Source organism: Ambystoma mexicanum, chromosome 11 (assembly GCF_040938575.1).
Source record: "Ambystoma mexicanum isolate Mex_15411 chromosome 11, UKY_AmexF1_1, whole genome shotgun sequence".
NCBI lineage: Eukaryota > Metazoa > Chordata > Amphibia > Caudata > Ambystomatidae > Ambystoma > Ambystoma mexicanum.
Genome location: NC_090934.1, coordinates 1,224,382,551 through 1,224,400,289, shown reverse-complemented (window position 1 = coordinate 1,224,400,289; position 17,739 = coordinate 1,224,382,551). Strand labels below are relative to the sequence as shown.

General features: G+C 47.1%; 1 protein-coding gene across 1 annotated transcript in view; it reads left to right on the top strand.

The window, feature by feature from the left end:
* The window catches only part of ISLR (immunoglobulin superfamily containing leucine rich repeat), a 59,989-nt gene extending 43,199 nt beyond the window's left edge, over positions 1-16,790 (top strand). The window contains exon 2 of the mRNA XM_069624591.1: positions 11,750-16,790. Within this exon, the coding sequence (XP_069480692.1) occupies positions 11,755-12,975 (1,221 nt within the window). The 5' untranslated portion in view covers positions 11,750-11,754 and the 3' untranslated portion in view covers positions 12,976-16,790. The remainder of the gene's footprint in view (positions 1-11,749) is intronic.
* The last annotated feature ends 949 nt before the right edge of the window (positions 16,791-17,739 follow it).

The window sequence follows — 17,739 nt, the reverse complement described above, 5'->3', positions numbered from 1 at the left end:
GGTTGGGTGGTCTCTGTGATCATGTCGATGTATACACATTGAGTGTGTATAATGTTTTTAGAGACGTGGGAAGACCAGAGCGAAAGATCAGGAATGCTGGCCCCAACCTTATGCACATTGTTCTTTGGTTGACAGATGATCACAATGTCCTACAACTAACCCCTTTAGATAGATATCAAAGGTCAAAGAGCCAAAGAGACTGGACAACAGTATTACTCGCATGCCCACACTTAACCAACAAAGCCCATACAATTAGGAGGGAACAAAAGGCACACAACCACCTCTACTAAAACACTGCGACTCATGGCCAACATAGAGGCATACTCTAACATAGAGGTTGGAATTGCTAATTGTCACCAAAAAGATTACCCTCTGACACACCCTCCCCCCCAACGACAGACACACACAATGCCACTCGTATGTATAAACTGCAGGTACCCTAACCCTATGTCCAGAACCACCAGACAGGAATCAGACAGAGCTACATTATCTCAACAAACCCAAACTGGTAGGAGACCGAGGTTGTCTATAGCAGGGCTCTATAACCTTTGGCTCCCCTGATGTTTTGGACTACAACTCCCATCAGTCTTCCCCAGCATAGTTAATGGAGAATGATCATGGGAGTTCTATTCCTTAACATCTGTAGAGCAACAGGCGGCAGACTCCCGGTCTACAGGGTTCCATTCTAACCGCCTGCTCGGCCCGCCATCCCACAAAGTTCAACTGGAATGTGATGGGAGGACGAGGAGGAGTCTGACTCCCTTCCAAGACGTCCCCTCACGTACTACTCTGTTATACGCCATTACATTACACCACAGTTTACCAATTCAGCTATCACAGAGGTAGGTCTTCAGCACCATGCTGTTGTGTAAATGACAGAGGTGCACTTTACAATTCCAAAATAACATAACTCCAGCGGCTATGCTGTCAGAACAAGAGAGATGGTTGCCTTGCCGTCATTTGGTACACCTAGTCGTAAATTTCTTTGTGGTAGGTTAGTGAATTTTGATGGTAACAGGAGTTTTTGACGCAGTAGAATTCATCGAAGGAGAATTAATCGGATTTTGCATCAGATAAAGTTGCGGGGTGGGTCTAGGCAAATATATAATGTAGGGAGAATATGGAGGGCTGCAGGCGGCCTCCCCCACATATAATTGGCGCAAAATCGAGCAGTAAGAAAAATGGATGGTTCCTACTTTGATTAATTCTTTTTGATAAAATCACATAGAAGCAATATTGCTGGGACAAGAGAACATGTTTATTTAATTGCTCAAGTTGCTGTACCTATTTTAGAATAAAATGAGGACTTTTATAATTTAAGTAGAACAAAGGACTATTTGCCTTGCACTGATATATAATACTGATCATTCTAACCACACTACACACTTAATTGTCATTTGATACTAATGAACAGGGTGGAGATGGCTGTAGAGAGCCCCTTTGCGGTGTACTCTTTTATTTCTGTGGTGTACTCTAATATTTTGAGTGTGTGGTCATAGATCAGCATAGGCACATAGGGAAGGTGGCTCATAGTCTGGCAGCTCCACTAGCCATGCCTCCCTATCTTCTGCCAGTGTTGCAAGCCTGGACTTCCCTGACTTGCCCTGCCCTCAAATGGATCTGGCTTGACAGTGGGCCTCAGGCAAGTCCAAATGGGTGCTTAACCGGTCTCCACCCTGACAGACTCAATTAGACAAGAGGCATGCAAAATATGGTTTGTACAAAATTTGCACAAACTGAAATGACAACTGTGGAATCGATTATGTAAAGTGTACATTAATACTAATAATAATCTGGTGATTTATATAGCGCTTCATGCAGGATTCCTCTAGATTCTAAGCACTAAGGATTGGTGTCACTGCTATTGCCTACTCGTGGTACTCCATTTATCGACGTTGGGAGGATTAAGGGCTAAATCAGCCGGAGCGGTGTGTGTCACATCCATGGCACACAGTATCGTCCTGTTCCCAAGGCGAGCATATTGGGCTTCAGCTATCTGCCAGGCTTAAATACACAAGTAACAAATCTCAGATAATTTACACTAAAAGAAAGTTGAAGGTGTGTTTTGAAATGCAAGGAAATGATGAGGTGTACGAGGACAAACAGATATCCCTGGGTACCAAAAAAGTGGCCCCTCAATGTATCAAAATATGGGTTTCTGAAAAATAGTTTGATTGGTACCTGTGTGGTACCTTATGGACACGCATGGGAGCAGAAGCATTGATCAGAACTGCTAGACGCACAGTGCACCAAGTCATTACACTGGCCCTTAAAGGTTGCTCATATGGGCCTTATTGGCTGTCCCTATGGGCATTGCCTTATAATCCACCCCGGTCCTGTGTGCCATGATGAGCGTTGCAGCTAGAATGAGGCTAGTAAACAGCTTAAGGAAGACAGCAGAACCTCAGGTCAGTGCCCTCCTTATGCTGGGCTGAGGAACATTTCTAGCAGCTGTCCTCTGCACATTGCCAGAGCTGGACTGAGGAACGACTCCCGCATAGCACTGTATACTGCCACAGATCAGTATTGATCTGTGATCAACTGAGACGAAGAAGATCATCCAAAAAACAAAAGTCAACCCTCAATGTTAAAACAGAAGACGGACTCAGTGACAGAGAGAACTGTCCTGGATGTGGGACAGCCGAGAAGGAAAGAAGCACGGGAGACAGTCCAGGCCGGGAGAATCAAAGGTGGAGCTGAGAACGCTCAAGGGGAAGCGGGAAGCAGGAAGCAGTCATCTGCTGTCTGCTGTAGACAAAAAGCAGGCAGCGAGAATTCTTTGCCCGGTTTTGTGGAGCTGGTCAGGAATGTGGCTGGAGGCTGAGAAGCGGTGGCGCGACCTGGAAAAGGTCGACCGCATGGCCCTGCAACAGCACCTACCCCACCGGCACAATGAACAGAGAACCTGGAGCTGGAGGCACAGAGACAAGGAAGGCCTCTGCAATGCTCGTGGACGAAGCAAGACCCCCAGAAAAACTGTCAGAGAATCCCGAAGCCAGCAGAGGTAACAGGTGTAATGCTGGAACCAGTAGGGGCATAAAACCTGAAAGTAAATACAAGTTAATTGGGAATACTGAGTGCAAGTTAACTGAACTTGATGATACGAGTAATCCTCTACATGGCAGTATTTGGCAGGAGAGTAAACCACGGGGGCCTGATGGAGAGACGAAGAAAGAAAGGGTTTGGAACACAAGCAAGATTAGGGTCTGTGGCCAAAGCGAAACCAAGCAAACATCAGAGGGAGTTGCCTTGAAGCCAATGGCAGAAATAAGTCCACTGGCCACCAGGGACAGGTCTGGGACCATGTCCACAATCCCAGTGGGGAAGAAGAGCCAACTGGCCACGAGGGAAGAGTCTGGGACCATGTCCTTCGTAATACGTGGGGAAGAGGAAACCACTGGTGATAGAAGAAGGTTCTGGGACCTCAACAAAGAGACATTAAAACAAGTTACAAAGGCAAAATATATATCAATCTGAAAGCTCCGACTATCAAGGGATTCCAGGAGAAAGGAGTTGTTCTGGTAATAAAGCAGAAGCAGAGAGACGCCAATGGAAGGGAGTCATTCCCCCTGGTGTCGGTGTATCAAGAGCAGACCAAGACAGGGAGGCATTCTCTTGGTCCCGAGATAAATGTGAATTGGTGACATCAGGGAAGGGAGTCATTCCCACTGGCCTTTTCGGGCACTATGTCAAGACATACCAGGTGAAGGGAGCCATTTCCCTGGTTCTTTTGGGAATTGGACAGAATCACACAAGGAGAAGGAAGGCATTCTCCTAGAGAGAACATTGTATGGACATTGTTTTTAAACTTGCAAATCAGGGGAAGGGAGTCATTCCCCCCTGGTGATTATGTTTGAATGAACACATTTTGAGTAAAAATCCTGAAATGGGAGAAAGGACACACTATCCTAAAAGAAGAAACGTTGTGTTAGTTTACTCTTTAGGTTTATAGATTTCCGAAAGTGTCGGAGGCGGCCTCTGTGGGAAGTCTGTTGGAGTGAGAGGTGCGGCTTGACATGCTTATCCACGCCCGTGGGTCCTTTCCTCAGATTCTTAGATTCAGAATCTGACTTTCGATCCGAGCGAGCGAGCGAGGGAATTCTCGCGGGCGAAGGCGAAGACCAAGGCGAAAGCTTACATTGGAGTGCTCAGGTGAGAGCCAAGGAGGCACGGAAGAATGAGGAAGCTTAGCCGCGCCGCGCTGAGCCGCAGAATTTCTTTTGCTGCTTTAACATTGCGCAGCACGGCGCGGCAGCTCCCTGTGGCTGCCTGCGGCTCCCTGCTGCCTACCCGGTCTCAGTTTGTGGCTAGTTGCTGTGGTACCGGGTGACTGGCACCTTGGTTGAAAGGAGCCCCCCTGAAAGAAGTGGGCACGGTCTGGATAGGTTTCAGTAGTACCCATTTTAAGAGCAAGCCTGAGAGTGAGTACTCACTCGGTCCCTCTATCCCGGTGGGCTTCTCCCCTTAATAGGAGGAGGGGGGCAGGGAGCAGAAGGGGAGGTGAGTCCCTCAGAAGTGTGGCCGTGGCGCTGGGAATAAGTACATCCTTCGCTGGCCTGGCCATTTGAGCTGGCGGGGGTTCTGCTAAGCTAGCACGATTTATTGCCTCAGAAGTAAGTTGGAGTGGACCCTGAGAAGAAGGGGAACCTGAGAGCATCTTCCGGAGACTGCAGGCTGCGGCCTTTGATCCGGGCTTGCAAGCTCCCTGGTTCACTATACTGGCAAGGGGGGGTCCCAGAAAAAGGTGGGAAATCTATTCATCTCACCAGTGCAGAACAAGGGGAAAATTATTTCTGCACATCAACACCAGCCTTTATTACCACACCTGCCTGGACTGACCTGCACCCTCTGGACACATTTTTTTTTTAATTGAAGTGAGACAACGCAGATATGCAGCGGGGAAGAAGAGCTCCCCACTCGATATATAATCTACGTAAAAATAAGTCTCAACCCATAAAGGAATTTAAGGAGTCCCATAAGAAAGGGGGTAAACCTAAAAAGAATGCCAAATATGATCCGCCGGTGGCACAAGGGGCCATAACTGAGTTTTTTCCTGTGAATCCTCCCCCGGCCACTAATTCCACTGTAATCGAGGAAACGGCCACACCGATACATAGCGGCGGCATCTCCTTAAATACCTCCAATTTCGATGACATAGACAATAATTCCCTCTTAGACCTCTGTCTGACTATACAGAGAGGGATCCAGGCTCAAACTCCCCAGAGGACATCTAGTGGTATAACACCTTTAAAAGAAAACAGCATGAATAGTGTCTCAGGGGAGCATAATGCTGTGGGAAGCAGTGGACGCTTATCTGCTTCTCCAAATCTGGTAATGGTGTCGATGGAGGATGAACCGAACAATGAGATGGAAGATAATATCGAACCACACCCAAGCTCATTACAGATAATTGAGCTGCAATCATCGGTGGCTGCTCTGCAATTTAGATACTTCTACAGATGTCGGGATGTATCCTGGCCAACACGAATTCCATCACTATGGCATTAGGTCCTAAGGATCTCCCTCGAGAAGAGGCAGAAACGAATCTATCTGATGCTTTACATATAGCTGATGAGATTGACGAGCAGGAAGCAGTTATGGAGGAGGGCGAGGTGCAACATGTACCTAACAAAAATAGCATAATTGAGGTAACCCCCGTGGAAGCAGATGATCAAGAGCGGGAGCATAGCCCTTGGTCCCCTCCCACACGGAAACAACGCAGATTGGCAAAAAAGGCACAGAAAAATAAGTCAACTGCAATATGTGCCCAACCGCCTATAGCAGGACCTAAACCGGCACCAGAGACCCGTTCAAAAAAGGCCAGGAAAAGACTGATGAGAGCAGCCCAACGGGCGGCAATGGCAAAAGGCCCTTTAACAGACTGGCCGGTACCCGAAGAGAAGCCCACTGGAGTGGACTTAATTGAAGTCTCTATGATGTTTTCTGAGTCTGATCTGGAATCCAGTATGCATAAACAGCCAGAGCACGTCCCTGAGATACAGGTGTTAGATGAACCTGCCGAGCCCTTATCATCGAACCAGAGGAGGACAGTGAAGGACATAAATACGAATCGTATCTGCTTCATCAAGAACTTGTACCCCAGTGACAAAAATCCCTGGTTAGCACGCTCGGAGTTACTAGCAAGACTATATCATATACCTCAACTTCGGGTCTTAAAATCTGGGGATTTTCTAGTCATTGAACCCCTGGCGGGCCCTAACCCCAATGTCTCTGCCATACATTGCATTTTTCCGACTACGGCACAACTGATCAGAAAATACAAAGATGATTTGATAGCAGTGGACATTGATATTGATGTGGACCCGCTGGAGAAGGTCCCTTCGGCCGAGCCAGAGGACACTATGACAACAGCTCCTGCGGCTATTGTGCTTAAATCTGGGGGAGGGGAAAATCCTGCTCTGGTCGAAATACAGCAAGTTCTGAAGTCTCTCCTAGAATCCATTCCGCAACTGCTACAGAACCTTTGGAGACCGGCCGGGGAAACACACTTGGTCTAATGGATCATCATCTAGCACATTAGATTACATATTCATGTGCCCCGAGATGCAGACTAGAGTAGTCGACATGTCCGTTAAGCCTAACGAATGGAGCGACCATGCATCGCTGCAGTGCACACTCTGCATTCCTATTGCAACCTCCCCTCCTCTGAACATGGGTAGCATCCAAGCCAACTGTGCAAGATCTAGAATAGTGTGGTCTGAGAAGAACATAAGATTGGCTACTGAAGCTCTTGAACCTATTTTAGTTCAAGGCTTCTGTGACTTCAAACTTATGACGGTAAATGAAATTGAAGATTGGATATCCGGATTCTCAGGTCAGCATGCCACGGCCAACAAGGGACATATGCTAAAAACTGGGGATGTTATACTTCCATTTAACAGGGAAATTAGGGATGCCAAGAGAGGGTTAAGAATGGAGATCCGAGGTCTGAAATCTATGAACTTTCCTGGAGCCCTGTACCGCGAGAAATCTAGAAAAATCAAAAACCGATATAGAGCTGATATTAAGAACATTAAGATCACAGAGAAAAACATCAGATATCAGCGGCTGGTACAAACTATTTGCTCTAGAAATTCCCGTGGCATTTGGTCACTCCTAAATGAGAACAGAGAGAAGGTCAAAGGCCCCTTAATTAATCCAATAAGTGAGGAGATATGGGAAAAAGGTTTACTCAGCCAAAACTCAGGAGGAGTGGAAACTATGAGCAGATTTTCTGAGAAGGCCCCTACCCATCTGCCTTTCGATGTCTCAACAGAGGCAATACTGAATAAAATAGTTGCCCTCAAGTCCTCCAGAGCCCCTGGCCCTAACGGGCTAGCTAACGTAGCGATTAAGAGCCATCCTCTATTTTGGGCTGATCTGTTCTCCCTACTCTTCAATAAGGTTCTAGCGCAGGGGATAATTCCACAGTCCTGGCAAACAACCATTCTCATTCCTGTATTAAAAAAAGGAAGCCGTACTGACCCTAATAATTATAGGCTTCTATCCATGCTTGATATTTCAGGTAAACATTTTGCCTCACTATTGCTTAGTGAGATGCAGAAATGGGTAGAAAATTCCAAAATACTCAGCAGATTTCAATGCGGTTTCAGGCGGGACTTTTCCACCTCACATAACCTTTTGGTCATGGACACACTCCATAAACGGGCGCTTAGTAGGGAGCATCCCCCGTTGTACGCCCTTTACATCGATTTTAAGGCTGCATTTGACTCCATCCCTCGATCGAGCCTATGGACCAAGCTAGAGAAATTGGGATGTCCGTCAGGTCTATTATACTATCTTAGATTACTCCATCAAAACACTACGGCGCGCCTTAGATTAAATCAGGAAGGAAACATGACCCGAAATGTGATCCAAGATAGGGGGGTAAAGCAGGGCTGCGTCACAGCACCCTTCATATATAATCTCTATGTGTACGACATTCCTGCATTGTTAGCCGAGGTTGATAATTGCCCTCCTAAAATAGGTGAAGTATCGTGTGCTGTATTAGCAAACGCGGACGACCTGGTTGTCTTTGACAATACCATAGGTGGTCTGAGGCGTTCCGCTTCTACCCAATGGGACCCAGTGGGACTATGCCAGGATAAATGGCTTGACTTGGACAAGACGAAGGTGCTTAGATTCACTAGAAGAAGAGTATCGCAAGTGAATTTGACAGTGCATAAAAATCTTATATCCTATGCTCCATCATATCTTTATTTAGGAGTCGAAATTGAGCCCCTTGGCGATTATTCACTCTGTAGACAGGGTCGAATCACTAGGGCTATGCAGTCACCTCATTAATTTCCTCTTTCACAAATAAGCATGGTGGTTTTACCCTCTGGGGGACGCGCCACCTTTACATTCAAGTGTTTGCCCCCATGATCATCTATGGCCTTGAGTCACTGCACACATTAGACCTTGCGTGGCTGCAAGTGCTGGAGGGCACGCTCTGGGGACGGATATTGGGGTTACCCCCGGGGGTACCGATGGCCCTGATTAGACTTGAATTGGGCCTCCCCTCTCTGAAAGCAATGGTATTGAGGAAAAGAGCAGGGTTCTACCTCAAGATGATAGGTGGCTCAACTAACCCCTTATTAACTGTGATTTATCAGGAGGTGACCAAAAAATATACCACTTCGCCCCTTCATAAAGATATGACTACATTTTTCATAGATATTGGATGGACACATAGAGGGGCAACTGTCACCAAGGAAATCTTAAACGCATTAGGAAAAAAAGTGTACCTCTGGGATTGGGTTGAACATTTTTCACATATAAGTAGCCTTAAGACCTATCTTTTTGTGAAATATAGATTGTATAATTTCATGAAAGCTCAAGCCCACCTATACCTCTGCCCCTCTAGAAGACTTAGACGCTTCATCATCCTGTTTCGATTAGAGCAATTGCCTACTTTGCATACTAGAGGAGCATGGGAGAACATCCCGGCTGACGAGCGTATATGCCGTCTTTGTAAATCCTCAGAATGCCTAGAGACAGCCAGACATCTTCTAACTGAATGCCAGATACTGAAGGACACAATTTTACGTTATTTGGGTGCATTCGTGCATGATCCTGCAACCATATGCGAAATGTCATTCTGGCTCTATTGCACTAACACCTGCAATATGCACTTATTCATTGCACTTTATAATATCTGGCAACAGGTCGAACTTGGCCTGGCCCGTGGACTGGAACTACTGTAATAGTGAGGAGATCAAGGAACTCATAGAGCACTTTATTTGAGACAGAAATTGGCTATGTTTTAAATATACTCATTTCAATTCCAACTTAGACACAAGTTGGCATGTGTAATATACTCATTTATGATCTTGTGTAAATAGTACAAGGAAAACTGTTTAACTGTTCCTTTTTAGTTGTTTTTATATTTGGTATTGATTCATGTTTTTGTATATTTCTGTATATTTATGATTTGAGTATAATGTTTTCTAAACTGTAAATTGCAATATGTGTAAAGTTTGAATTTATTTTCAATCTATACCACATTAAAGAATTATTATTAATTATTATTATAGTGTGAGGGATAGAAGTAGGTTTTGTCACAGGGTGTTTATTCTTTGATGGACATTCTGACAGACCCTTTTAGTATTGATTTTTAGGCAGGGGAATCCTTCTTAGAAGTTAGGGATAGCAGGGGCATAATAAAAGTCTGTAACCAAAAACATGCCACCTTTGTCTCAATCTCCTCCTTCGACACCCTTAAAATACTGACACTGATCAGTATAGCTCCATGCATGCCACAGCTGCTGGTTTGAAGATAAGCTTAAGCTGCTCAACTCTGTTGACTGCAATAGCCAGGTTTAAGGAAGATCCCAGAAGCAAAGCTCTGAGCACTACAATCATTAGGCCGAGGCAAGACTCCAGCAGTGTTGCTCCGCCTGCAGCAGAAGACTACAGTATGTTGTCAATACTTGGGAATATGTATGCCTCTACAGTACTGATACCAAGAACCACAGCTTCCCACTACTTCCACCATCTCTATCGAACCAAGCTAGCTCATTGGTACGCACACATAGACATATGGTCATGAGACCACACACACAGATATAAACACTCCCACTTATTCTTTATCTATTTAAATAAATAGTGATCTTCCATGCTACTCCAGTCTATTTGGAATCTCGGATCTGTTAGGTGTCTGCAGCTCTCCTTTCAGGTCTCACAGCTTTCAGAAGATGTAAAGCTCGGGACTTTACCAGGAGAAATGTTTCAACAACATTGTAGCTCCACCTGGTGGCTACCACAAAGGGTAGCTGACAAAATCCAAGATGGCTTCCCTTCCCCAGTCAAGTAAGAGCAGCCATAAAGCACCACATGATGCAACAATGGGCCATTCTAAAGCGGCCAAATCCAATAGAATTCAGGAGAAAGAGGTGAGAAGCTACCTACTAATCAGGGATCAAGAGGAGGAGGGTATATGAAGAGCAAGATTGCTGGGAAACAGGGAGTTGTCTGGAGCTGGATGAGGAAGCCTCAAACTGCTGTAATGAGAGGCTGAAGGAGACTGCCTCAGGCTTCCAGCAAACGTCTGTGATAGGGAGGCAGATGTTGGAAGAACATCCTGAGAATATGTAGAAGTGCCCAGAAACTGAGAGTACCCTGAAAGAGTTACTGATTAGCCTTAATAGGTTCCTAGCATCTGACGGAGGCACTGAGAAGTCTGAAACATGTCAAGATCCCAACCTGGTCATTACAATGTTTTAGAATGTGCTTAGGGTTTTAGAGGGATTGTGAGTATCTGCCAGAAAAATCTGAGTGGGGTGCTGAGAAGTCTAAATGACAGCTAGAACCTGAGGATGATGTTGAGAAGTCTGAATGACCACTAGAAACTCAGAGGGATGTTGAGAGTTCTAGAAATTCCCTAGAGCATGGCATGGGCTCTGAGAAGCCCACCGATGCAGAGAGGCAGAGCCATGGTTTTACAAAGTCTAGAAAGGACCTAGAACCTGGAGTGCTGAGAACCTTGAAACAAATATAATCGGCAGAGAGGTGCTGTTGAGATTTAGAGAGGAACCTGAGACTGAACTGCTGTGATAATGAGGAAAGCCCTTAATCTTGATAAATGCTGAGAACCCGGGAAAATAATTGATGCTAGACAAGTAATGAGCCTGAAGGTTCGTGAACCTGAGAGGAAGTAGGAATTGTGAGACTCTGGAAGGCATTGAGAAACCAAATAGAGACTGTCGGTATCGAGAACGGCGAAGTGGAATATCAGCCTCTGAGAGACTAGGCAATCCCGACAGAGCGAGGAGAAACCCAATATATGGCGAGACAAAGTAACTATGGCCTTGTTTTAGTAGTACCACTTTTCCACAGTGGGTTGCCACAAAAGATACCAAAAAAGGATCTCCATCTGTGCTACTCGGTGTCTCTGAGCTTTGGGACTACTACCAGTAATATAGCAAAGGCTCGATGCAGACATCTGCAAACAGCCTGCAAGATACAGGTTACAATCCAGCAGGGCCAACTCAGCCTCTCATCCCTCCAAGGGCGATACTCAGAGTACTAATACATGGGGTAGTAAGAACACCTGTGTTGACAGCTCTTAGAAGCATGAGGAATCAAGCATGAAGCACTGCATGCAAATGTGCTGTTATTAATTTTAAGCAACTCTGCCGCACAAGTCTACAAACTCAAACCAGCCTCAAATTATTGTAGAGGTTTTGTAAATCTCAGTTCTGAATAGAATAAACAGTGCTTGATAACTGTTCTTCTTCATTCCCTACAGGAAACATGATGCAGACACTGGCAGCAGGCTTGGCCCTCTTTGCCCTCTTCGTCAGGGAATCCCTTGGGTGCCCAGGTGGTTGCATTTGCACCATGAGATACTCCGCCCCTGCTGCGAACTGCGCCTATGGCAGTTTCCAGTTGGTCCCGGTGGGCCTACCCTCCAACCTGAGCAGCCTGACCCTCTCTGCCAATGCAATCACCTTTCTGCAGAGCTCCTCCTTCGAAGAGGTGCCCCATGTCTCGTCCCTCTGGCTGGCGCACAACGAGATCGAAAGCATCCAACGGGGAACATTTGCAGTCCTGGCAGAGTTGAAGAGCTTGGATCTGAGCCACAACCACGTGAGGAACTTTCCCTGGGAGGACCTTGCTAGTCTCACCATCTTGATCTACCTGAAGATAGACAACAACTGGCTGACCTCCCTTCCGAGAGATGCTTTCAGTGGCTTGAAAAGTCTACGGTCCTTGCACATAAACAACAACAGGTTGACAACCATATTCAAGGGGACGTTCGATTCTTTAGACCTGCTGTCCAATCTGCAAATCCACGACAACCAGTTCAACTGTACGTGCCCTCTGCAGTGGCTGAAGGAATGGGCCGCCAATACAAAGATATCTATCGCAGAGCAAGACTCCATTGTTTGCTTTAGCCCCAAACCACTTCAAGGCATTCCTTTTGGCAAAACCCCCAAATTGCAGTGCTCGCCTCCATATGTCAAAATCTCCTACCACCCCACCACTGAGCTACAAGAAGACCACAGGCTGATGCTACACTGCAATGTCACCGGGAGTCCATGCCCAAACATCAAGTGGAAAATCCAAGCCACGAAGACAGAGATCTGCGATTTCACACCCGATGGGGAATATCAAAAGTGGGACTTGACCCGGAGCCCTAACAGCCACAAACTAGACAGCTACCTGGTCTTCCCAAACAGGACTCTAGTCATCACCCATGTGAGAAGGGGGGCCGAAGGACTCTACACCTGTGTTGCGACCAATGACTTGGGGACCGGCGAGGATTCGGTGGAGGTATCCATCACTAGTTCATTGAATGCTCAGCATTTCGGGGTTAGAGTTCACCGTAGCAATGCCACCAGGGAGCTCCAGCATGGCAAGGTGATTGTTCTATCACCTCCGGGAGAAGGAATTGGGAGGAACAGAGGAGATACTGCACTGAAAGCTCCGGCTTGGTTCTGGATTTTCACAATATTGATTTTTAGGTTGTAGCTATTGCTCACCCTATCATTCCAACACCACACTATCACCTTTGATGGGTTGACACATTCTAATTTTGGCTGTGAGATTTGATTGCAAATTTAGGAAAGAGCTAAAATGTTCCATTCTTGTCGATTGAATGGGGGATATTTAACTCTAGATCTTAAACTGCAAGAGACCGTAGGGTACACAGTGAGTCAACCTACATGCAACAGGCACAGGAAAGACCACAATTGAAAGAGGTTGAAGAATCTGCATCTCTGGCCCATATCTCAATTTGTCCAGAGCGAGAAGTCCAGGGTTTGAATGAGAATCTGAATCCCAGAGGATATCCTCACCCTGAGATAAGACAAACATATTCTTATACCCAATGAAGGACAATGACCACCACAAACGTCCAATGGTTACGTAATAATCAACAGATCACACCCCCTATACTGAACAACGATGGTATCTGAAGCTATGGAATGCAGATCTGTGATAACGCAACTCTAAGTACATGGCCAATATAGTAGAAACCCTAGATTGCATAACCATAACATCAGATATTATATCACACACAGCCAGAAGATGCCTTACTGTGCAAGACTAGAACTTCAGCCACTTTGAGTTTGCATTAGCATGAGGGTATTCTATGATGCACAGTCTTCAAGTCACACTTCTTAATATGTCATATCATGCCATGAGACATTTTATAATGCATAGAATCAAACATCTAATGTATGATCACCATGTGGGACATGTTTTTGTATGCATGCACTGTTAGACATGTTATGAATCAGAGTTGTCACAAATATTCTGTATGGCACAGCTATCTCACCAGACATCATATATTGTGCAGCTTTGACACAGGATACCTTATGATATACAACAGGGGTCTGAAACTAGCATCTCTACAGATGTGTTGTACTTACCATGACTCCCATGATCCCTCACTATTGAATATGCTGGCTAGGGCTGATGAAAGGTGTAGTCCAAAACCTCTGGCGAACCAAACAGTTGCAGGACCCAGAAGTACAATATGATCACTAGTTAACTATCACAACCTATTGCAGACATCTACTCATGTCACAAACCAGAAGCAGTGATTGTATTATGCAAAATAGGCTGTGCACAGGCAGGACCTGTTGAGGTAGTTGGTGCACCAGAGCTCATAGTCATCGAGTCTGCCATGTGGTTACTGGTCTCTGTGCAAACAGGCATCTTGCTGCTGTGTGGTGCGTTGGCCTTCCACCCACTGAGGTACTTCTGCAATCCACCAGGAACCAGTCAGTACAGAGAATACACCTGCAAAGCTTCAGGGGTCTCATACTTGGGGTTTGTGGATTGAGCTGCTCCTTCCCTGGGGCAGCACCACTACATCCAGTGTAGAGTGCAGCAGAAGACCAAGCATCACGGAGCAGCATTATGTATAGCATGGTCCCAGCAAAGAGCCTGCGCTGCACGGGAGAGAAGAAGAAATGCAGACACGCATAAGTATGTATAGAAGAGGGGGGCTACTTAGCTAGGAAACAATGGAGTGCTGTAGATTACAGGTGGGGATACAGTGATTGTGCAGGTGGTGTGGGAGGAGAGGGGGTGGGGCATGTTATCAGGGTACCACAAACAGCAGTTGGCAAGAAGAGAGAGTATTCAGTTCCTTCCTGAAATGTTTGAGGGAGGGCACTGTCCTGAGGTACTTTGGCATGTTCTTCCATGTTGTGGATAACGCGAGTCAGCAAATATCCAATTGTTCTCCTTTTGATCTTTATTTTTGGCGTTCGGATATCTTGACCTATTTTGTTGCCTTGGTTGGCAGAGATGTAGCTTTTTTTCTGTCCTATAGGGGGTGCTTGGCTGTCACGGATCGGCAGGTCATGTAGGTTTTAGGGGCACCCCAGTGCAGGATTTGTGTGTTGCGTTGGCCTCATTTCTTTGCGCCTTGTGAGGAGAAGGGCTGCTGCATGCTGGGTGGGTTTCAGTGGTCCAATGTGGAGCACCCGTGTGGAGGGCGTGGCTGGCATCTCGGCGGGACAGGAAGAGGTCTTGTCCAGTGTTTCTTAAGCCTGTTGCTAGGTTAAAGGTCTTGGGCAGAGTGAGCTGGTACCAGGTTGTGCGAGTCTTCTTGGCGATGAGAGCATTGACAAAGAGGTTGCCCTCCACAGTGCCTCCGAAGCCACAAAGCGCCGCGGGGTGGCGTGCTGTGGCTTTGTTGAGCTTCATTTCTTTCTGCCAGTTCTGGATTTGGGTGGCCCCTGGGAGAATTCCAGAGGAGGGTGAATTTTGTTTTTTGAGAATCAGCTTCTTATGAGTAATAAAATGGTGCAGAAACACCATGACCTGCAAATCTGGAAACATATATTGTAAAAATACAAACAAAATGAAACCAATACCTGAACTGCCAGGGACCTTGAAAACAGTGCAGGATTCTGTACATTCAATGGAAGCAATCAAAAGTCTGCTTGTGTGGTTTCCAAGACAATACACAACAGCGAAACGATGCCTGCAGGCAGACTCGACTGAAAACGGATTGTACAACTGTTGGCTAAATCCATGAATTATATCAAAAATATACCCATCTCAGGTGCACATTGACATCATATTGCCGATCCCTAAACTCGTTTAGGACTGCAACTCACAATAACTCTAAACTGCTGTCAGTGGTGAAGGTTCATGGGAGTTGTAGCCAAACCATGGAATGGCCAGGAACTGAGCACCCATGACAGATCAGACTTCTTGATAACGCACAGTATGCCTATTATATATGTTTGGTGTTGCTTTATGCCACATATAGCAAACGGTATCAGGCATTTATAATGCACAGATGTAATATGTGACATTTTACGACATGAATTTCCAATAAAGTCAGATTCATGACATCTTTCATTTTGCAACGTACAGAGAACAAACACACCCTGCTTCACCCATTCTTGTGATCGCGGATCCCACAGTCATCCGAAATGTCGCCATTGGCGGCCATTATTGAGCATGGTTTTCCATGAGCTGTGCCATGGCTCTCTCCAAGGGGTTATATCTACAGTTGACAGGCTGTGGCGTAACCATGTAATTGTGCACTAGAGTGCCTGACACATACAAGACTTGCTTCAGTGCAACACCGTCACATCAGATATCCCATAATGCAGGGCAAGCTATCTATTTTTCAGTTCATAGCAACCGCGTAAGCCATCTATCTATATGTCCCTCGCATGAAGACATTCTGTAAAGGCAGGCGGGGGCAGCTGGGTGCTGAATCCCAAGCAGTGTTCATCCAATATTCGTACAGTGAGGCACTGATATTCAAAGCAGTGAATCCGGCGGGCGAACGCGCCAGCGAAAGCAGGCATGGCGGGCGCCGCCCCTTAGTGGGGGCGGTACAGGCCGCCCTTCCCCTCCCCCCAGGCCTGTAAGAAAAATGCGCCGGGGGGGCGGATGATGACGAAAAGGGGACCCGCCCCCCCCCGGCAGGGCGCGAAAGCTTCAGGGGCAGGGCGGGAAACCGGGGAGAAGCCGGGCATAAAAGCCCGTGCTGGTGTGAGCACTCACACATCCTCCCTCGGTTTCCCGTCTTGCCAGAGCTGCGTCGTTTTTGTGTCGTGGGCAGCCAGTCGGAGCAGCGCTCGTTCCGCATCAGGCAGCCATCCGCATCGTTGCAGTGGTCGCGAGGTCGGGGACAGGGTCGAAGGTGGTGACGGTGGCGTTCTAGCGTCGGCAGAAGGAGTACGGGTATCGCGTCGGTACAGGAGGTAGTGTACGAGTTCGAGGAAGTTCCCGGTGCTGCAGCGGTCGGTTCCAGGAGCAAACGTTTGGAGGTAGGCACTGGGGATATAGGTTCGCGGCGTTGTGGAGATGGGGGGGAGCGAGTGGGGTCGATGTCGGCCCCGGTTCTGGGGGGGAGGGGGGCATTTTCTATAGTTAGGGTATGCCGTTCCGCATTATAGTGCCTGTTATGTCTTGCCGCGTTTAATTCTTATACGATGGCCTCCGAACTGCTGGGAGGTCATCAGGGCCGCCGTCCGTCCGTGTGCCTCTCATGGGTGGCTCGCTTTTATGAAGGAGCCGCGCCGCGTCCAATTTTTAAAGCCCATAGTATTTCTGGTTGGTATAGCTCCCTTGGTCTGGTCTGCGAGCCAGAATGTGCAGGAGCTGGTCGAGTGGCACAGCGAGCAGAGCGCTCGCTTTGACATCCGTTTAGAGCCTGCTAACGCAGGTTCGAATCCCGGCGGCGGGACTAATTCTAACTTTTGCATCCGCGGGCACCCAGAAGGCTCACAGCCCCACTGTAGTCCCAATAACATCATGCACACGGTGGGGGCCATGAGGAGCTGGGGTAGGGCGGGGGGGGGTTTGCAAGGAGGAAGGCATACAGGTGGGGGGGGGGGCACACCGCGGCGAGGGCGATGCATTTGGGAACTAAAAAATGGCGGAGCCGCCGTGCCGCGTGTATTCCAAGCCCACACACCGTGATCGTGTGTGTGGGTGGATGGTTTGGTGTGTGTGAGTTTGGCATTTGAAGGCATTGGCAGTTCATAAGATTGCTGGTGGGAAAGTGGTTTTAACTAATATTTCAGGAATTCTCCAAAAGGTTCAGGTTTTGAGCAAGTTGCTGAGCACTATCCCTTCTTAACAGAGGCTCTTAGGTGTTTCTTTGTTTACGAAGGGGGGATGGCTTCCTTCCTTTTCGGTTGTTTGGAGCAGCTCCGTTGGTCTGGTCTGCGAGCCAGAATCTGCAGGAGCTGGTCGAGTGGCACAGCGAGCAGAGCGCTCGCTTTGACATCCGTGTAGAGCCTGCTAACGCAG